The sequence below is a fragment of the Grammomys surdaster genome, unplaced genomic scaffold (assembly GCF_004785775.1).
Source record: "Grammomys surdaster isolate TR1022 unplaced genomic scaffold, NIH_TR_1.0 279, whole genome shotgun sequence".
Classification (NCBI taxonomy): Eukaryota; Metazoa; Chordata; class Mammalia; order Rodentia; family Muridae; genus Grammomys; species Grammomys surdaster.
Genome location: NW_021604720.1, coordinates 12,122,071 through 12,144,120, shown reverse-complemented (window position 1 = coordinate 12,144,120; position 22,050 = coordinate 12,122,071). Strand labels below are relative to the sequence as shown.

General features: G+C 43.2%; 1 protein-coding gene across 3 annotated transcripts in view; it reads left to right on the top strand.

The window, feature by feature from the left end:
* Nucleotides 1–6,999: 6,999 nt before the first annotated feature.
* The window catches only part of Atxn3 (ataxin 3), a 38,168-nt gene continuing 23,117 nt past the window's right edge, over nt 7,000–22,050 (top strand). The window contains exons 1-5 of one of the 3 annotated variants that reach the window (XM_028777292.1): nt 7,000–7,122; nt 16,240–16,404; nt 16,625–16,669; nt 18,957–19,042; nt 19,407–19,473. In XM_028777292.1, the coding sequence (XP_028633125.1) occupies nt 7,099–7,122; nt 16,240–16,404; nt 16,625–16,669; nt 18,957–19,042; nt 19,407–19,473 (387 nt within the window). In that variant the 5' untranslated portion in view covers nt 7,000–7,098. The remainder of the gene's footprint in view (nt 7,123–16,239; nt 16,405–16,624; nt 16,670–18,956; nt 19,043–19,406; nt 19,474–22,050) is intronic. The other 2 variants (XM_028777293.1, XM_028777294.1) reach the window with 2 other exon arrangements.

Genomic DNA, 22,050 nt, shown 5'->3' with positions numbered 1-22,050 from the left:
GAAATATATGAAGAATCCTAATGACTTAAAATGGATGAAATGAGCTGATGCAGAGGCCATGGTTTGCTTCCCCTGGCTTGCTCAGCTTGCTTCTTTATAGAACCCAGGACTACCAGCCCAGGGATGGCACCATCTACAATGGACCCTCCCACCTTTGATCACAAATTGAGAGAATGACTTACAGCTGGATCTCTTGGAGACATTTCCTCAAGGGAGGCTCCTTTCTCTGTGATAACTCCAGCTTGTGTCAAGTTGACACACAAAACCAGTGTACAACCCTGAATAAATTTAAAGATGCTAAACACACAAAAATGTTATAAAAATATTAAGTACAATGTAACAGCTATCCCTCAATAAAACTGTAAAGACAAGAAAAATCTTATAGTACTGTCTGCTGGGAACACTACAGAATAAGACTTAGAAATATTCTAATTTCAATATATGAAAATGAATTCATAAATAATGCTTTAAGAAACTAGTAATTGTCGGGCAGTGGTGGCACATGCTTTTAATCCCAGCACTTGGGAGGCAGAGGCAGGCGGATTTCTGAGTTCAAGGCCAGCCTCATCTACAGAGTGAGTTCCAGGACAGCCAGAGCTACACAGAGAAACCCTGTCTCGAAAAACAAAAAAAAAAAAAAACAAAAAAGAAACTAGTAATTAAGTGTATAACATGGACATAATATGTCCATGGACCAAAAAAATAGCACTCATGACCAGGCATGCTGGCACACTTGGGAGGCAAAGTCAGGTGATCTCTATGAGTTTTGAGTCAGTTATAGTCAGAACTATATAGTAAGTTCAAGGCCAATCCATGCTACATAAGACCTGTCTCCAGAGGAGGCTAAGGTTGAGTTAGGGAGAGCACTCGCCAGTAACACTAGGCTTTGTTTCTTTGGTTGGCTTCAAGCATATGTACCTTATTGCCAGCACTAATAGCTCTAAATTTTTGCTTGTTGAAGGATACACAGAAAGTTTAAAGCAATACTGTATGTCTCATACAACTTGTTACTAAGATCGATATTAAATAAATTAAATTTCCTCATGATTCACCTGCCTGTTTACAAAAATATACACCATCAAGTCCAACTGCCCCTTCTTGGGAACCACATTACATGAGTTTGTTTTAGGTAAGAACAAATTTAGGAGAATTATGATTATAATGAGTTTACTCCCTAGGTACCATTGATTCTTCTCAGAACACAGGAAACAAAACACTAAAATTTTAAGTGGCAGACATTTAAACTGTTTGGTCTGGGGCAATAAAATTAATGCCAGCTAAAAGGTATAATTCTGAGGAAGATGGAAATATTTTCATACAGTATTACTTGATACACAAACTTAGTGAATAAAGCCATGTCCGCAGTAACAAAGAGCATGCCAAATATATCTATATGGTTATTTTTTAATTTTTAAAATTATTTTTATTAATTTTTAAATAAGTGTTTTGCCTCCATGTGTGTGTGTGTGTATGTGTGTGTGTGTGTGTGTGTGTGTGTGTGTATGTATGTATGTAGGTGCGTGCAATACTTGCATGCCTGTTGCCCATGGAAGTCGGAAGAAGGCATTGGATCCCCTGGAAATAGAGTTACAGAGAGTTGTGAGCACCTTGTGGGTGCTGGGAATCTAACTCAGGTCTTCCCAAAGAACAGTAAATACACTTAAGTGCTGAGATATCTCTCCAACCCTTCATGGCTAGTCTGACTCAGCAAAATGCCTATGTCACTAAATTATTGTAATGCTTTCTTTGTACCATTCACTCAAAAGAATCTGCATGTAGTCACTGTTCTGCACTGCCCTGTGATAAATAAACATGCTCAGAAGCTGAAAGTTCAGAAGCATATAAAACCTAGTATTAACCAAGCCAGCTCAGTCAGTCCATGGGTTCTCCAGGGAGGGAGTGAGGATTAAAAAGAAAAAAAGACAATTAGACAACACTGTAGCATGACCCCAGCTGAGATGGATTTTTTTCCAGTCTGTTTTTATACCATTTTAATTACATGAAAATAATAAGCTCAGTTCTAGGTTCAGGAACAAGGAGGCAATAAACACAAATAGTTGAGGAACAAACAAGGCAATAAACAAACTCTCCTGATCAATCTTTCTAGGAGCTTATCAGGATGACCAAGATATCTGAACCTACTTCTTTGTCCTAGCCCAAAGTCAAATTCTTGCCTGAAGCTTACTTCTTTGTTCTAGCCCAAAATCAGATTCTTGTCTGAGCTTACTCATGTCCTAGCCCAAGGTCAAATTCCTGCCTGAAGCCCACTTTCAGTTCCTGGCCCAAGGTCAAATTCCTGCCTGAAGCCCACTTTCAGTTCCTGGCCCAAGGTCAAATTCCTGCCTGAAGCCCACTTCCAGTTCCTGGCCCAAGGTCAAATTCCTGCCACATTTCTAGAATTGTATCCAAAGCTCTCCATATAGTATCATAGAGTGGATGCTTTAACCAGACGTGTACAAGGTGTTCTGGTAGCATTGCTTTCCCTCCCAACTTTTCCAGAAGCAAGCAAGCTATCATGACTGGAGAAAAGAATTCAGAAAGATAAAGAGGGACGTGTGGTCGGCCCAGATCACGAAGGGCAGTTTTAAGGCAGTGATAAGGAAAAGAGCACCTCGGGAAGCTACTGGACTTCAAATGATTTAAGACTTAAGTGATTATGTGCGAATATCTCTTTATCTAAGTTTTAACTTGGTGAGATGGGGATGGAGTGTGACTTGGTTAGTAGAGAACTTGCCTAACACAAACGAAGTCTTTGATCCCATTTCCAGCACCACTTAAGTCAGGCATGGTGGGCCACACCTGTAATCCCAGCACTATTGGAAAGAAGTGAAAAAGTTTAAAGTCACCCTTTGCTGCCATAGGAGGATCAAGGCCAACATATCCTTAGAAACCCTATATGAAAAGAAAGAAGAAGCCAGGGGGTGGTGGTACACACCTTTAATCCCAGCACTTGGGAGGCAGAGGCAGGTGGATTTCTGAGTTCAAGGCTAGCCTGGTCTACAGAGTGAGTTCCAGGACAGCCAGGGCTATACAGAGAAACCCTGTCTCGAAAAACAAAACAAACAAACAAACAAACAAAAAAAAAACAAAAAAAAAAGAGAAAGAAAGAAAGAAAGGAAGGAAGGAAGGGAGGAAGGAAGGAAGGTCGGTCACTGACAGTGCCATGAACTGGACATATTCTGGTGGGATCAACTCGTAGTTCTGGAGAATGATGGACTACCCAAGAGTCCAGGTAGTTTAAGCTTAGCAGTGGCAATATAACAAGAGGAGAGGGTGTGGGGGACAGATACACAGTATGTAAAGAGTGAAGGGTAAAGTGTAACAGGTACAGGAGGGAAATCACAAATGAGTCTCCAGCTCTAGTGCAGGTCGAAGTGTGTATTAGTATTAAGAGGATGTGACTGTGTCCTGGTCACGAGAGTCGAGCTTTCCTCGACAAGAGAAGCACATGCTCTTAACCATGGAGCCCTCTCTCCAGCCCTTCAGTTACCTTTTAAATAAGTGTGTCCTTATAAAGGAGACTGAAGGGTGCTTGTTTGTCTTCTTCACTCTTCTGCCACATGCGGACACACAAAAGGCACACCAATGAAAAAAAATAAAACTCTCTTGAGACATTTGGTCTGCTCTAGACTTCATGTCGGACTTCCCAGCCTCCATAACTGAGCATTAAATCTCGGATGGTAATTTACCCAGTGCAGGTGTTGGGACTCTAAGATCCAAAACCAGGGGACGAGCTCCCAGAGAAACGCACACGGACAGGACTCAATCAGCAATCACATGAGGTCCAGTTTAATGAAACTAGTGCACTAGGACTCTCTCGCATGCAGACAAGAGAGAGAGCCCTGAACAAGAGCTGAGTACAGTATTTATGGGTACAGTACAGTTCAAGAGGGCAAACCACAAAGTCAGACTTTTCTAGGTTCAGTCCCTAGGTGACTCAGATTATGACAAGGAGTGTCAGGTTTATTACATTAAGGGCTCAGCTTCCTGATTCCTGGAATGTATCTACGCTCTGGGCTCTCCTCACCTACAGGTGGGTTCCCCACCCTGTGGTCTGAGGAATGTTAATCAGCCTCTCCCTTCCTCCTCTGAATGTTAATCCAGCAAGTGTCCTCTGACTAAGGAATGTGCCCCTCCTGTGATGTATCCTGGGACAGTGGGGTTCTTTTAATCTTAAGTTCAAAACTGAGACCCTAAAGTCCTACATTTAGACCCAAAAGTCTTAAACAGGCATTCACAGAAACCCAGCTTCATTTACTTGAACAATTGTATCTTTAAAAAACACTAGCAGCCGGGCAGTGGTGGCACACGCCTTTAATCCCAGCATTTGAGAGGCAGAGGCAGGCGCATTTCTGAGGCCAGCCTGGTCTACAGATTGAGTTCCAGGACAGCCAGAACTACACAGAGAAACCTTGTCTCGAAACAACCAAACAAACAAAACACTAGAAAACATTGTTTGCATTTTCTTGTTAGGAGGCTGTATTTTCCTGGTTAAGCCACAATTCCTTATATTCCCATGTTGTGTGACACTGTTCCTGGGGAATTGTGAACAAGCATCTACTCGGAGAACTGAAGTGATTGATGACAGGCCAAAGTAAGAATACCACTAAAGTCCAACTTGGTGGTATTAGTTTTATTAAGTTTACTCACGGAGCAGAGATTACTCAAAGACAACTGCATCACTAAAGTCTACTCCAGTATGACAACAGCCCATGAAAGCTAGAAACATGGATCACATTACACAACTTACAGGCAGCTCAACAGCGTGAACGTCCCTTACAGGCAGCTTGGCTGGTCTCTGCTTCTTCCAGGCTGTTCAGTTGATGTGAGCCTCTTTTAGGCAACTCTGCTTGTTGGAGGGTGTTTCTCAGTAGTCCTACTGTTTATACCTGCTTGGTGAAGGAGGAGCCTAGTGAATCTTGTCAGTTTCAGGGACTTCCAGAAGCCTCACAGTTGTCTACTTTCTGAGTTAAAGATGCCCTTCTGTAAGACTAAATGTTTTCCCTGACCTTAGACTATGCTATGATCTCACTAGCTTCCTTGCAAGATGGATTTCATCTCCCTGTAGAATATCCTGTGTGGTAAAGAGCTTCCCTCCAATATGGACAGCTCTATGTCTTGTTTTATCTCAAGAGGAAATTGCATACAAAATATTCAACAAATAATAAGACACCTCCTTTGATTAGCTAGCTGGTCTTCGCTGGCAGTCTTCACTTTCTTGCCTCTCACGTCCCTTCTTTTCTTGAACTTGTCTCACAAAAAAAGATTTCAACAACAAAACAGAGCAGTCTCTTGTGAGTTTTTATGCTCCTGGACTTCCTGGCAGCATTGTCTCCTGGGTCTTCCACGTTAGAACATTCACCAGCATTCTCCATCCTCTTTTCAGTCTCTCCCTTTTCTCTAAGATTACACTCAGTCTTTATGATTTTAGTTATCTTTTGTTCTGTTTTTTCCTTTATATTTTATGTGTATGAGTGCTTGCCTACATGTATATATTCACAGCACTGTGCATACTAGGCATGTTGCAGAAGCAACAGATCCCCTGAACCTGGGGTTACCAGCTGCTGTGAGCCTCTATGTGGATTCTGAGAATCAAACCCAGGTCCTCTACACGAGAAGCAGCAAATGCTCTTAACCATCTCTCCAGCCCTTCAGTTACCTTCTAAATAGCAACGAATCTCACCACACAGCTCAAAACAGTCTCTGTAAACTCCAGGCCTGACATCTATTACTCGACAAAAGCACCTTTATGTTGCACAGACATTTAAGCTCACTCTTCCCAAAATTAAACCTGTGTCTTCTCTTCCCCAGTCCTTGCTCATTCTGCTCATTTCTCGTTGGAGTATCACTTCTGCTTTAGTTGGTACCTACAGCGGAAACCCACAAGTCTTTCCTAATAATACCCCCATTCCACCCCAGTTCCCCACCAAAGTCTGAGTCTGTGTCCTAAAACTTCAAAGTGGTCTCTCTCCATTCTCAAATCACTACTGGAGTCCTGACCACCATAGTCTCATTTCTCCCCAAATGCCTTTCTTTCAAGCATTCTGTTCACCAGTGATCCTCTAAAATCCTAATTTGACCCTATGTCTCTAGTTTTAAAAAAAATCTTTAACTTCCTGTAGCTTTTTTTTTTTTTTTTTTTTTTTTTTTTGGTGGGGAGGTGGCGGGCAGTATCGTCCTATGTAACCGTGGCTACAGACTGGCATAGTCCAGCTGTCCTCCAACACAGTATACGCATTCCTCTACCTTCAGATGCAAGAATTAGGAGAATGAGCCTTTGTACCCAGTTTCTTTGCTGACTTTGAAGAACCTAAAATGGTTCCACCATACAAGATCTGCGCTCAACCAGCGCTTAATCTTTGTCAGTCTCCTCCCCACCCCCACCCCCACCCCCACCCCCCACCCCCGGCGCAAGACACTCAATATTTTGTTGGACTTTTCATTTCCCCACTTCCTCATCCAGAGATTGAGCATTTACCATGGGACCTGGTATTCATTCCAACAGGCAACTATGTTGGACTCTGTGCTGTTCTAATTTCTTCGTGCCTCCATTTCTTCATTTGTATATTACATCAGACACGCACATCAAAAATTCCGTATTAAATTTCACTTAGAAGCGGGCTATTGTAAGTCAGCCCTAACTAAATATTAGCTATAGTTTTTACACAAATACTAGGTATTGGGAGAATGCCTTTTTGGAATGAGGTTTTTCAGTGGGCGAGGAGGTATTACATGAAGTTGAGCCGTAAGTACCAATGAAGGTTGAGATTGGAAAAAAAAAAAAAGAACCTAAAACCTGGCTGCGAGGATTCTCATCTAGAACCCTAGAATCACAAGATTGTCCTGCGTAGAGAAGTTCCTCCGCACAGTAGGCGGCGCCGCAGCATCACACACGCCGCGGGAGGACCAGCGCCGCCCAGGTCACGTGTCCCGTGCTCCCTGGCACGCGTGCCGCGTGACGTGCGCCCGCAGTAGTGATTGGTTGGCGGGAGGCACGTGGGTAGGGCGGGGCGGGCCGGGGCGGAGGGGTGGGGCCGGGGGCGGAGCTGCTGGAGGGGGCTGCTCCGCGCCGGGGCCGTTGGCTCCAGACAAATAAACATGGAGTCCATCTTCCACGAGAAAGTGAGTGTGGGCGTTCGGTGGGGAGCCGTCCGCGGCTCGGCGGCGGGCGTGGGGAGCAGCGTCGCCACTTCAGGAACTCAGGCGGGGCCCGAACGCCCCCATCCCGACCTGGCTGGGTGAGGGGTGCTTCCTGCCTTCTCCCCTTGGCTCCGCTCGTGAAGCCTCCCGCATGCGTCCCCGGCACCCTCGCCCTAGAAGACCGGGCGGGTAACCTGGGCATTTCGGGGGGCTTCGCCCGGAGGATTAGCGCGGGGATGCCTTGTTCCCTTGCCACGCCTTTTCGGCTTTCTTCTATCTTCTCTCCTAGGGTCTAGTGTAGCGAGTCGCCTTTTCACACCTGCCGGACCCTTCCTAACTCCACCCACGCCCCCTAACCTATCCTCTGGCAGAACCAACTTTCTCTCTCAACTCAGTTCTATAATGGAATGTCCCATGCATTTAGATCTTGATGATCTATCCCACGTCCTTCTGCAGTTGTGACCGTGGCTCTCCCCGTGAAGGGCCTGACACTTAGGAAGTAAAGTAGGAAACCCCGAAGGGAAGTCGTCATAAGAGTTTTTATTACGGGATGTTTGGGTTGCTCTCCCAATTTTCCGGACCAGGAGGCCAGCTTTGTTTTTAGGTATTATGGATAGATTAGAATCTTTCTACTGTGTGATTTGGCTAGTCTTTCTTCCTCACCTTAATTCCTAAGTGACTACGCTTAAAAGTATTGTTGTGACATCTTGAGAAACTGGTCTATGCTCACATACAATTATCAAGTCATTTGGGTGTTCCTCGGACAATTTTGGCATGATACCGTGTTTCATAATCATTTTAGGTTTGGAGAGGGTTGCTAGCTGAGACTATTATTTCGTTGGCGCAAAGGGCCTTTGTTTTTGTCACTTGGAGCATTTAAAGCGTTTAAAGTCCATGTACGTTAAAAGAAAGACAAAAATGATGTAAATCAAAGGAAATTGTTAAATGAAGTGCTTTTTTTTTTTTTTTGTTTTTTTTGTTTTTTTTTTTTTTTCGAGACAGGGTTTCTCTCTGTAGTCCTGGCTGCCCTGGAACTCACTCTGTAGACCAGGCTGGCCATGAACTCAGAAACTACCTGCCTTTGCCTCCCAAGTCTCCCAAGTGCTGGGATTAAAGGCGTGCACCATCACCGCCCGGCTAAATGAAGTGCTCTTAAGAAGACATTTCTGAGTGTTTTGGAGCTGGTACAAGTTAGTGTGTGACAAGATTTCTTGTAGTCCAAACTGGCCCCAGACTCTCCATCCTCCTGTCTCTGCCTCCTGAGTGCTGTCTGAGATTATGACCATGTGCCATGACTTTAATTTTACAAAGGCTTTGGAATAAAACCCATTTTAAACATGTTATACTTTGAACACTTTATACACTGTTTCATGAGACTCCTGCCATGCATTCTTTAAAAAAAAAAGTTACTGATTTTGTATATGTGCTTGTGTGGTGTTCAAGGAAGAGTCTCTTTCCAACTTGGTGTGGGTTCCAGGTGTCTCAGGCTATCACAGCAAACCCCTTTACTCACTGAGTCATCTCTAGGGTGAAGGAAAAAGAAATAGAAATGACATGACTTCTCCTAGGCACGATGGAGGAGAGAGTTTATTAAAATGATGTGGGAGCAGCTCCCAGGGTCTAAACCACCAGCCTGGGAGCACTTGGGGGGGATCCAGGGCTTCAGCTGAATATGTAAAAGTGGAGGGCCCTGCTGGGCATAGGTGGAAGAAGAGAACCTTGACCTCATGAAGGCTGGATGCCCCAGGGGGTGGGAATTTTGAGGGTGGGGAGGTGGGAGTGGGGGGGTAGATAGAGGTTACATCCACAGAGAAGAAGGAGGAGGGGCGAGGGGATTGGGGGTTCCGAGGGGGTGGTGGGGGATGGGGTAAGGGGACAACATAGGAAATGTAAATAAATCATCCAAAAAAAAAAATGATGTGGGAGAAAGTAGCCAGGGGCAGACTTATTTGGTAGAGTCCAGAGTGGGCATGACCCTCAGCTACACAGGGAGAGGGGAACGAAGTTCAGCAGTCAGGAGGCCAAAGGTGCAAAAGGATGCAAAAGAGGGCTGGTAACCAGAATGTATGGATAACATAGGCACGGGCCACTAGGGGAGCATAGTCCATGATCTGGAGAGTTCAGGGTAGAGAGCCAGGTATACCAGCCATATCCTGCAACAGGTAAGAACTGAGGGATGCTGGGAGGACCTGGAAGCCAGGTCCAGTTTGGTATGTTAAATAGGTACCTCAGCCACTTGTCCTGGGATTGAAACTTAACGTAGAACATTTAAACAATGCATTTAAAAAAACTATTTTTGGCTGGCAGTGGTCGTATGCCTTTAATTTTAGCACTCACCTTTAATCCTAGCACTCGGGAGGTAGAGGCAGGGGAATCTTTTGTGAGTTCAAGGCCAGCCTGGTCTACAGAGAGTTTTAGGACAGACAGTGCTATACAGTGAAACTGTCATGAAAAACAAACAAACAAAACACAAATTGTTTTGGTGTTTGCTATTGTGTCTGTCTGTGCACTGTGTGTTCCTAGTGCCCACTAACGCCAGAAGATTCCCCTGGAACTGGAGTTACAGAAGCTTGCAAGTAGCCACGTGGATGTTAGGAATTGAACCTAGGTCCTCTGGCAAAGCAACCAGTATTCTTAACTGCTGAGCCGTCTCTCCATCTCCCACAAAACCTTCTTGACAGTATTGATTGTTCCTCATTTGAGCAGATTTCAGTGAAGGTAACTACTGAACCAGTGTATTCAAAATGCTAGGCTAACAAGAACTTACTCAGGCTGAGGAGACGCCTCAGCTGGTAAGTGCTTGCTGTGTAAACCTGACAGCCTGAGTTCAGATCCCAGGGTGTGTTTGTACCCGCAGTACTTGAGGCAGGGAATGGAGCCAGGTGTGTTTCTGGTTGCCGACCAGCCAGTCTAGCTGAGTCAGTGAGCTCTAGGCTCAGTGAGATACTATCTCAAAAAATAAGGTGGAGAGCAACTGAGGAAGACATCTGACTTGGACCTTTAGCACACGTATGTATACATCTACGTGTACACATACGTATGAGAACATATATGTATACAAACATGCATCCGCAGATACACACATATCTGCTTACCCAGAAGTCATTCAGTTATCAGCAGGTGTATATACTTAATAAATGCTTGAGAAGTATCTTTACCGTTGTGGTGTGTGTGTGTGTGTGTGTGTGTGTGTGTGTGTAGGGTGTACATGTGCATATGTATTTAGAGGCAGGAGGACAACCTTGGTGGTGTTCCTCATAAGTAGGCTAATTTATGGCCTCCAGGAATCTGCCCATTTTGACCTCCTCAGAGCTGTAGTTAGTTATAAATGGGTACCACCATGCATGGCTTTTTAAATGAGGGTTCTGGGGATTAAACTCAGATCCTAAAGCCAGTATGGCAAGCACCCTACTGTCTTGAGGCATCCCCCGAGTCATGGAGAGTACATTTGCCTTTATCATCAACTTAAATATATGTAGCAAGTCAACGCTTAATGAAGTCATAGCATATTTCAAGAGAATGTACCTGTAGCTCTAGGTTATTAGTCATATAAGAGGCCATACCGGGAATATTTAGCATAATTACTGTTTTCCAGAGAATTCTTTTCCCTTCCATAATTTCCCTTTAACCAGTAAATTAACTAGAGAAGACATCATCCACTTCCCTTTGAATACTTACTATTAAGTTAGAATATCAAAGCAGTTGTCAGCCAGGCAGGGTAGCACACGCCTTTAATCCTAGTACTTGGGAGGCAGAAGCGAGCAGGCTTGGTTGCGGTTTCCTTTTGTGATTTTGTAACTATCTTGGTAGAGTGGAAGTGTAGTGTGTTCAACTTCTGAGCCCAACATAGTAAAATATGGACCCCAAATTGTAGAATTTTAATAGCAAAGAGAGTTTCTCTTCCTCTTGTGAAATACAAAAGTGTTTTATTATATTTTATTGCATATGCATGTAGGGGGTTGCTCCATGCATTCCACAGTGTACGTGTGGAAGTCAAAGGACAGTTTAGTGAGGGTTGGTCCTCTCCTCTCCCTGTGTGGGTCCTGGGGATTGAACTTGGGTCTGCATGGTCTCAGCAAGCACCTTTTCCTGCTGAGCCATTTTGCCAGTTCCCTGTTGGGGTAAAACCTTGATTAGAAAGAGCTAAACCTTGATTAGAAAGAGCTGGGCAGTGGTGGCGCACGCCTTTAATCCCAGCACTTGGGAGGCAGAGGCAGGTGGTTTTCTGAGGCCAGCCTGGTCTGCAGAGTGAGTTCCAGGACAGCCAGAGCTATACAGAGAAACCCTGTCTTGAAAAACAAACAAACAAACAAGCAAACAAAGGAGCTAACAGGATTAACTTGAGGGGTGGCAATAAGACAGAAAAATGCATAGCCAGAGGTGGAGAGAGATGGAGACACGTTTTTTGGTTCGTGTAGAATTTGACAGTCTGTGGCAATATGATTTTTAAATTGATTTGAACAATTTGTTGTTTCCTTCCATTAATCATATTAGAAATTTAAAACATACTTCCTGTGGTAGTACCATTTTACTTGGTCATGGTTTGATTTTAAGCGCTTATTTTTCATAATAAAAAAGCCACTTGTTTTAGAGACTGTGAACGTAGCACATGCGGTAGAGTGCTTGCCTAGCATGAGTAAAGCATACGTTTTATCTGTCCCTAGTACCATATGAACTGGGCATAATGAGATAGGTACTTTTGATTTTGTAAAGATTTAATTATTTTTATGTGTAAGAGTGCCTTCGAGAATCAAAGTGCACCATGCGCATACAGTGCCCGAGGAAGCCAGGAGAGGGCTCCAGATCCTTTAGAACTTCAATTATTGGCTGGTTGTGAGCTCTCCTGTACATTCTGGGAACCAAACCTAGGTCCTTTGCAAGAATATCAAGTGTTCTTAACTCCTGAGCCATCTCTCCAGCCTCCAAATCCAAATTTTTAATAGCAAGAATGTTTTATCAAAAAATTGGATGCCATTATTGCTGGATGTTAAACATGGTGACCAGGAGCTAGAAATGGGTCCTTGGTGATGATGACACTGGCTGCTGCTCTTCAGAGGACCCAGGATCCCCAGCACGCTTAGGAGGACTTACGACTGGACTGTCTGCAACTCCAGCCTCAGACGGTCTAACACCCTCTTTTGGCCTCCATGAACAGCAGGCATGTACATGGCACCGGCATACATACAAGCAAAACACCTATACACATAAAAATATCTTTTAAAAACGTGCTGACCATAGTTTATGAACTCCACATTGAAGCATATTACTTAGCATATTGCTTAGGAATGAGGAGTCATAACTGTTCCCCCAAATTGAGCGTCTGGTTACTTTGTTAGATATCTGTTGATTTCTTTTCTTTTTGAGACAAGGTCTCACTATGTAGGTAACAGGCCAGGAACTCACTGGTATAGACCTGCCTCAGCGTCCTGAGTACTGGGATTAAAGTTGTTTACTGCCATGCCTGGCCCTCGTATCTGAATGTTTTAAGTCAAACATTTCATTTCATATACAAGAACACACAAATTAGGAGAAGATGCAGTCAAGGGAGCACACATGGAAACAGCCCTTAGGTAAAGTCACAGACTGTTTCCTAGAATCCTCTATCCCTTATCCCTTATCCTTTCTTCCAGAAACCAGCTCTTCCTCAGTGCTTACTTCTACAAGGACAATCTAACTTCATAGTCTGAAATTAAGTTTCCCTATTTAAAGCTCTCGTAAGAAAACCATATAAGCCTTTAATCCCAGCACTTGGGAGGCTGAGGCAGGTGAATCTCTGAGTTTGAGGCCAGCCTGGTCTACACAGAGAAGGGAAAGAAAATAAAAAGAAAAAAATGTCATGCACTTAAATTTTTTATTACTGTGTATCTCTGCGTGATATATGTTGTGAGTGGACACACATACCAGTGTATATGTATAGAGATCAAAGGGAAACTTTATGGAATTTTCTTCACTTTTGAGTCAGCTCCAGGGATAGGACTCAGTCCTCTAGGCTCTCTCACCTGTCCCATTCTGCACTGTGTCTTGTCTTTAACTGGCGGTGGCAGTGTTGGGGATTAAACCCAGGTCCTTGTACAGACTGACTACATCCTTAGCTCTCGTGTCTGCTCTTTTGAGTCTTGTGTGTTTACTTTTTAGCAGTATTTGAGAGATTCGTCCATATTGTTACAGTTACTTGTATTTAATTTACTTTTATTCTTATATAGCATCCTTATGTTAATGTAATTCTGTGTTCTAAGCTGTCTTTGGGTGCTTTCCAGTTTGGAAAGCTTTTAAGTAGTGCTTTAGTGAGTATGTTTGCAGTGTATGTGTCTAATCACAGCACACAGCTGTTAAGCTTTGGTAGTGGCTGAGGATTGTTGTAGGGTGGTTTCACTAATTTATACTTACTCCACTCCTGTAACAATGGTTTTCTGTCATTCTAAACCTCCCACTTAATAGCTGTTCTGGAGACTGCATATAGTAACAACATGTGAGTGTTGCTTTTGTAAAAGTACTTTTTTTGTTAGGTAGGTGTGGTGTTTGTATTAGTCAGGGTTCTCTGGAGTCACAGAACTTAGGGAATGTCTCTATATTAAGGGAATTTATTGTGATGACTTACAGTCTGTAGTCCAACTAGCCCAACAATGGTCAGCTATGAATGGGAAGTCCAAGAATCTAGTACTTGCTCAGTCCCACGAGGCTGGTTGTTTCAGCTAGTCTTCTGCAGAGGTGGATTCCAACAGATGTGCTGGCAAGTAGGTGCAAGCAGGTGAAGAATGAATCTTCCTTGTTCCAGTGTCTTTATGTAGGCCTCCAGCAGAAGGTGTGGCCCAGGTTTAAGGTGTGTACCACTACACCTGGATCTGGGACTTGGTTTGTCCCAGGTTGACCTTGAACTCAGAGATCTTGCCTCAGTCTCCTGGGATTAAAGATGTGTACTACCTTGCCTGGGCCTAAGCTTTTCATGGCCACTATGCCCCAAAATCTCCATGTCAAGATCCAGGTCAGAAACTTGTGTCTTTCAGCCTCAAGATCTGGATCACAGGTGAGCCCTGCAATTCTGGATTATAGTCCATTCCAGATATAATCAAGTTTACAACCAAGAATAGCCATTACCGTGATGTACACCTCTAATCCGAGTCAGAAGCAAACAGATTTCTATGAATTTGAGGCTGTCCTGGTTTACATAGTGAGTTCTAGGCTAGCCAGAGCTGCTAAGTGAGACTTTGTCTCAAAAACAACAAAAACATTTTTTAGGGGCTGACAGGATAACTCAACAAGTAAAGGCACTTGCTGCCAAGCCTTGTAATCTTGAGTTGGATCCTTGGGACACACACTGTAGAAGGAGAAAATTGAATTCTGTAAGATGTCCTCTATCATCCTGCATTCCCTCCAATCAATCAATAAGTGTAATATTTAAAATTTATTGTTTGTGTGGCGTGCATGTGAGTGCAGGCATACATGTGGCTAGGAGTGCAGGTGGGGCTCGGGACGGGAACTCAGGAGTCAGTTCTTTCTTTCTTTCTACAGTAGTATTTGAGGCTTAACAGCAGGCACCATTACCTTCTGAGCCGAGCCGTCTCTTCCCCCGTGTTGTGGTTCTGATATACATTTCCGTGATGACTAGTGAATGTGAGCATCTGTTTGTGTCTTTTAGCTACTCGAGTATCTCATGAGATGATTTACGTTTCCACTAGAATACAAGTAGAACATCTGTCTGTCCTTACCTCTTGGTAGGCAGTATTGAGTGGAAGTAGATCAACATTAGAAGAAAAACAAGGCAAAGGCAAAGAATTCTGAAGATGAGTTGTTCTAGCTCTGTCAGACTCAAATTCTCTGAACTCTGCTTTCTTATTCCCTAGCAGACATGTGTACTGTATTCACTTCAGCAATTTCATTTGTTCCTCTAGGAGTGATTCATCAGGGGGGAAATGCATCTTGCAGGTGCTCTTTGGAGTTATCGTTTGCCATGTGACATAGCTCAGACCAGGAGGCATGTTGTCAGGCAGGTTGAGTTCAGTAGGCCTCTTTGGCCATATAGAAGGCCAGAGTTAACAGAAGAAAGAGTTCACCCATCTGCCTTTGCCTTCCAGAAAGGCAGGCTTAGGGTCTGTGTCCACAGGACTCATCTACTCATGTGTCTCCCTTCTTTGTCTATAGCTTAGGAAAGCAATTCTGTTGATCCAGGAGAGTGACAAGCAAGCTGCCCAGTGCTGGGCAGTCTGGATATAGAGCCGGGCTGCGTGCCAGTTGTATATGCAAGTCAGCTAGCCTGTGCAAGAAGCCTCTGGCCCATGGGGCATTGTGCCTACCCTTCATGAGGAGAATGTTAATGACCCCTTAGGGAGCTGAACTTGCCTGCACTTCCTCTTACAAGTTTGTCCACTCGTGGACATGGACTTTCCCAGCTTGGGACTGTTTTTCTCTTCTCCATGTTATAAGGAACCTGCAGAGTTGGCTGATGAGAGCCTCAGCTGTAGAACTGTGGGCCTTAACTTACAATGAGACAGAATTGTTCTCACCTAGTTCTTGAATTTGAAAGGACAGGCTTTTAAGGTCAAATAGCAACCATCTTGTTAAAAGAACGAATGTTCTAGGGGTTTATGTTCTCTTTTGGCAGTAGTAATTTACTGTGGAATCTCCAAAGATAAATTCCAATAGGTACTGAAAAATTCAAAGGCTAAATGTTTTTATAGGTTAATATTTAGGCTTATATGAGATTGGATAGGTGAATTATATTGTAAATCATTCTTCGTTTTTGTCCCTATAGTTAAGTAGCTGTAGAATACACATGGGCGGCCAGGCGGTGGTGGTGCACACCTTTAATCCCAGCACTTGGGAGGCAGAGGCAGGCAGATTTCTGAGTTTGAGGCCAGCCTGGTCTACAGGGTGAGTTCCAGGACAGCCAGGGTTACACAGAGAAACCCTGTCTCGAAGGAAAAAAAAAAAAAAAAAAGAATACACATGGGCAAGGAAAATGCACGTACTTGTGAGATGAGGTTTGCATAGGGCTTACAAGATTGGTTTTGACTGCATTAAAAAGTTAGTAATTGCATTTTTTAGAAGATATCATACAGATCCGCTTGATGACATTTGAATTTTTTCTCTTGGCAACACTAGCAAGAAGGCTCGCTTTGTGCTCAGCATTGCCTGAATAACCTATTACAAGGAGAGTATTTTAGCCCTGTGGAGCTCTCCTCAATCGCACACCAGCTCGATGAAGAGGAAAGGCTGAGAATGGCAGAAGGAGGGGTCACTAGTGAAGACTACCGCACATTTTTACAGGTACTGATTTCAGACTCACTAAGTCCCATTTTATTTTGGAAATGCGGGTGCTCTTTAGAGGAGGATGAGCCATTCTCCCCCAGGAGTCTGACTTGTTAATTATAACTCTACTCCTCACTTGGTAAATGGGACTGTACAGCGTGTTCTTTTAAGTGTGCACACTAATTTTAATCCTTTTCCCATTCCCCTCTGCCCACAACTGTCCATGAAAATTGAACAGCAGCCTTCTGGAAATATGGATGACAGCGGCTTTTTCTCTATTCAAGTAAGTAGTCCAGAGTGAAGTGCTGCCTCATCTTTAGCCCCACTTGTGCTTAGGCTCAGTGTGTGGTTGGTGTGGCATGGTGTGACACGGCTTTTTATGTAACAATGGAGGCTTCAGCAGCTCCTTCTGTGAACTGTGTTTACAGAAGATCAGAGTGCTTCACATACAGAGATGAACAGGACAGTAGCCTCTTCACTTTAGACCGGCTTTAGTGGCTCACATGCTTAGGACAGGTGGGTTCTTGCTATGTAGTCTTGCTGGTCTGAGACTTGTGATGGTCTTCCCCTGTGTCTCCAGACTGAAATTATAGGTGTGTGCTACCACAGTCAGTTTAGAATGGGACCTTTAAAAATTACTTTCTGAGAGATTGCTTAATTTACATGTAGGTGCTAATGACTCTAACAAATTACAGTGCTTCAGACTTCCCTTCTCTGGTATATCCGAGAAATTGCGGTGTCTTGCAGTCTCCTATTTAAATCGCCCTCCAGGATTGGGTTGCTATAGTGCAGGTTGCAGCCCTTTGGGAGGGTGGTACTGAGACTGGCCTCAAGGCCTTGCCTGTGCTGGGCTCAAACTCTGTCTCTGAGCCACATCCCAGTACCTTAGGTTCTATTTTAATTCTGTGTTGGTTTATTCTTTATAGTGCTGGGGATGATATTTAAGGTCTTGTCACATACTAGACAAGTATTCTACTCTAGAAAAAAACTCTAGCCCTGTGGTTTTACATACATATGTATGTATACATATACATATGCACACACGTGTGTGCGTGTCCTTCTTTAGCCTAACATGGCCTTGAACTTTCCAAAGTCCTGCTTCGGCATCCCAGGTGTTGAGATTGAAGTCATGGCAACCATGCCTGACTTTATATGGGTATTTGTGAAGTTCATTCTGATGATGTGAGGGTTGTCCAAATTCTTTCTGAATCTGTCTTTTGAGAGATCTACTTATGCAAGTGTCTTTCTTTATACATTCCTTCTATGCCACCCTTCTAGAGTCCTCATTCTCTAGCATTTCCACCCAGGATCTCACTTGTGACATTGTGAGGTCCAGTGGGCCTGAGCTGAGAGCAGAGGTGAGAGTTGGCACAACCCCGGCGTTTTTTGTGTGTGACATGCTTACATTTCTGCTCTCTTACACTTGCATTTGGTCTGAGTTGTACGTGTTTCTTTGTTGCCTTCCTGGGATAACAGTTGGAATGTTGTCTTAATTTCTCTCGCTTTTTTTTCAGCTTGCTATCATCAGGTTTGATTGTCTTTCATGACTCTGGAAGTTTAAAATATATCAAATCTTCTTTTTAAAGATTTATTTTAAAAATTATTTGTATACAGTATGTGCCTATGTGTGGCTGTGTGCACATGAGTGCTCCTGTCTGTGGAGGAGGGAAGAGGGCACTGGAGCCTGCAGTTGACATTACAGGTGGTCGAGAGGCCTGACGTGGGTGCTGGGAACTGAGCTTGGGTTTTGTAAGAACAGTATGGACTGTTGACCACAGTCATCTCCCCAGCGCCCAAACCTTTCTTTTTAACCCCTAGAGAGAATTTATTTACTATATCTCCTTGGTCACTGCCTTTGCAGGTAGTGAGTGTGCGTAGTGGAATAGTGTTACAAACAGTACCCACAGTGTGGAATGTGCTTCTAGATGCTTGAGACAGTGTTCTCTACAAATTCTGTGGTTTTCTGACAGTTTTCAGAAACCTAGTATGGAAAAGCACTCTTTCAAAATGGATGTGAGGGGCTGGAGAGATGGCTTCCCATTTAAGATGCTTAATGGTATTTCAGAAGAAGACCACTTCAGTTCCCGGCATGTATATTAGACTGCTTACAACTGCCTATAACTCCAGTATATGGACACCTGATGCTGATACAATGGCCTGAACTCACTCAGACACACTTAGATAAAAATAATAAAACAATAAATCTTTAAAACTTGGAATGAAATAAAACTGAGTTCACATGTATATATTTATGGATTTAGTGGAGTATCACAGGGACAAAACTTTTTTTTTTTGGTTTTTCGAGACAGGGTTTCTCTGTGTAGCCCTGGCTGTCCTGGAACTCACTCTGTAGACCAGGCTGACCTCAAACTCAGAGATCTGCCTGGCTCTGCCTCCCAAGTGCTGGGATTAAAGGCATGTGCCATCACTGCCTGGTGGGACAAGACTTTTAAAAACTATATCCTCAAATTTTATATATAAAATATAGTTGGTTACACAATGTGGCTTTGCTACTTAAACTTGAACTTGAAGGTTTAGCTCATGAAAAGTTGTTCTTTTTCTTTTGACAGGTTATAAGCAATGCCTTGAAAGTTTGGGGTTTAGAACTAATCCTATTCAACAGTCCAGAGTACCAGAGGCTCAGAATTGATCCTATGTAAGAGTTTTTTTCCTTCATTTCTTTATTTAAATTTGATTTTTAAAGCTGTAATTTCTGAATGAGGACAAATTCATCGTGAATGTCTTTGCTTTGATTCTGTATTTGATACCATTGGTTTTCACTCTGTCACCTTCTTGGTGCCTTCATTCAGTGTTGGTGGTGGCCCTGACCTGAGTGGTGTGGAGGGTTTTGGGCTTAACATCACTAAGCTCCTGTGGAAAATGCATAGTTATGTGATTTATATTTTTTTAAAATAAATAATTAAGTATAACTACATCCTAAATGATAGAAATTTTATAGTACCTGCTAGTATATATCTCTACTATCCCAACTTAACAGTATATGTTTTGGTTTTTTCTAGAAATGAAAGATCCTTTATATGCAATTATAAAGAACATTGGTTTACAGTTAGAAAATTAGGAAAACAGGTAATATATCTTCTATTTTCTTGTCCTTTTATTACACTCTGTACTCTGCTTGAAACTAAAGTTTGAGATTGGTGTCTTTGGAATGAAGCCCCAGATCCTGTGCACTCTACCTAAGTCTGGACTCAATTCAAGAGATAAAAATTGCCGGACAGTGGTGGCGCACGCCTTTAATCCCAGCACTTGGGAGTCAGAGACAGGTGGATTTCTGAGTTCGAGGCCAGCCTGGTCTACAGAGTGAGTTCCAGGACAGCCAGGGCTATACAGAGAAACCCTGTCTCGAAAAACCAAAAAAAAAAAAAAAAAGAGAGAGAGAAATTTGCTAGCTTAAGAGAAGATAATCAGTTTCTCTTCAGATTTTTAAAATAAACCCATATATGTTCTATCATAATGAGGATTCTGTATTCAAAACACTGCATATGTGGTTACTGTACATTTGTTTTTGTGTGACGATTTGTGTTTAGCACAGAACTATCACAAAGCCCGAGATCATGTCAGGAACAACAAGACATGTAGAAGTTGGCATTACTGGGATGGGCTTCTTCAGGCGATTCCACTGTCTGGCAGTCCATACATCGGTATATAGTCACATAAAGTTCTTGTTAGAATGTTAGACCTTGCTGAGGGTTATTAAGAACCAGCTTATACAGTCAAGGGGAATGAACTGCTAGTATACACGCAGTGTGGATGAGTATCAAAAATGGGAGCTAAGCCCTAGTGACAGAAAGTAGACTGATAGTGCTTGTGTAGGCTGGAGGTGGGGAGACGGCACATGAGAGAAAGGCCCAGAGGGACCCGGAGATGGGACTCTGACTATGCTCCCTCTCTTGGTCATGTTGATGGGTTAATAATGCAGATAATAGAGATTTTTTTTAAAATGGTGCTATAAGTATGTTTAATTTATCCCAGTGACCTAGGAAGACCTTGAGGCCAGCCTGGACTACATCATGAAACCCTCAAGAGAGATGGGGGACAGGGAAGGCAGTCTATTTCATGTCAGTTGTGCCCCAATAAAGCTGTTTTTTAACTAAGAAGAAAAATGTCACCGGGCAGTGGTGGCACACGCCTTTAATCCCAGCACTTGGGAGGCAGAGGCAGGCGGATTTCTGAGTTCGAGGCCAGCCTGGTCTGCAGAGTGAGTTCCAGGACAGCCAGGGCTACACAGAGAAACTCTGTCTCGAAAAAACAAAAACCAAACCAAAACAAAATGTCGAGTGTGGTAGTGCACACCTTTAATCCCAGCAGGGACAGGGAGATAGATTTCTGTGAGCCCAACCAAGGCTGCAAAATGAGACCCTGTGTTTAAAAATCCAACAGTAAGTTACATAAGAAACAGTACATTGAACCTGGAGATGTGGCTCAGCAGGTATGACTTTACTGCTCTCTCAGAGGACCTGGGTTTGGTTCCCAACACCCACATGGTGGCTTACAACTGTCTATAATTCCAGCTCTATGAAAGTGGTGCCTCTGGGCACCAAGCACACACATGATGCACATACATACACATAAAATTAATTAATTAAAAAGAAATACACTGAGTTAAATCAACATATATATTGCATGTATATATGTATATTGATTTAATTTGCTGTGTTCTCCGCCCCCCCTTTTAAAATTTTTTTAAAGTAATCCGTACTGTTAACTTTTAATTTAGCCACCTGGAAGTAGCCAGTCGTCAGTGATTGGTGATGTAGATCATTGACAGGAGATATACTTGTGATAAGCACAAGGTCCTAAGGCTCCATCTCCTGCTCCAAAAGAATAAGGGAAAAGCAGTCTTTAGGTTCTCTGTAAGGTGCGTAGAGAACTGGGGAAGGGCTGTGTGGATGGTGGCAGAGCCTAACTGGAACAGGAGGCATTTCTTCAAAAGCCCAGGGTCAGCTTCGTTTAACTTCTCTGCCCTCTTCCATTGTAGCCATTGAGGGTTTATTTTTGCTTTTAGAAAATTATGACCCAGCGTTATTTTCCTGTACCAAGTAATCACTGGAGTTTTACGGTCTGGGAATGTAAAACTCAGAAAAACTTCGTAGAAATAGGGAAACATTGTTTTGATCTTTTAAAATTTTTAGCTCTTTCTTGGATTTTTAACATTTTGAACTAGTTTCTCTCTGACAGGTACAAAGATGGCTGAATATGTATATTGGTCCTTGGTTCTGAGTCATATTCTTGTTTAAGAACAGAGTTTTAGCTGGATGTGATGTCACACACCTTTAATTCCAGCAGTCAGGAGGCAGGGGCTTGCCTGGTCCATGAGTTCTAAGGCCAGCTCTGGTCCCTGTGTAAAGAAAGGAATGATTGGAGAAAGTACTCTGGCTGGTATCAAAATCCAGGAAGAGCCCTTAGTTATACGTGGAATTGAGCATGACTTTGGAACCTTTTTAAGTTAGGACATCTCTGAGGTTGTGACTTAATGCTGTTAATCACATGTAGCAATAGCTTAGAGGTCTTGTTAGAATGAAGTGCTGGTCATAAATTTTCTTCTTAGAGTGTCTACCTTTTAGAAGTTGGAATCTTTTGGCCAAATGAAAAAGTGTGCTGCTGTCCTTTTTTTGTCTGTCAGTGTGACACAGGTCTGTGTGC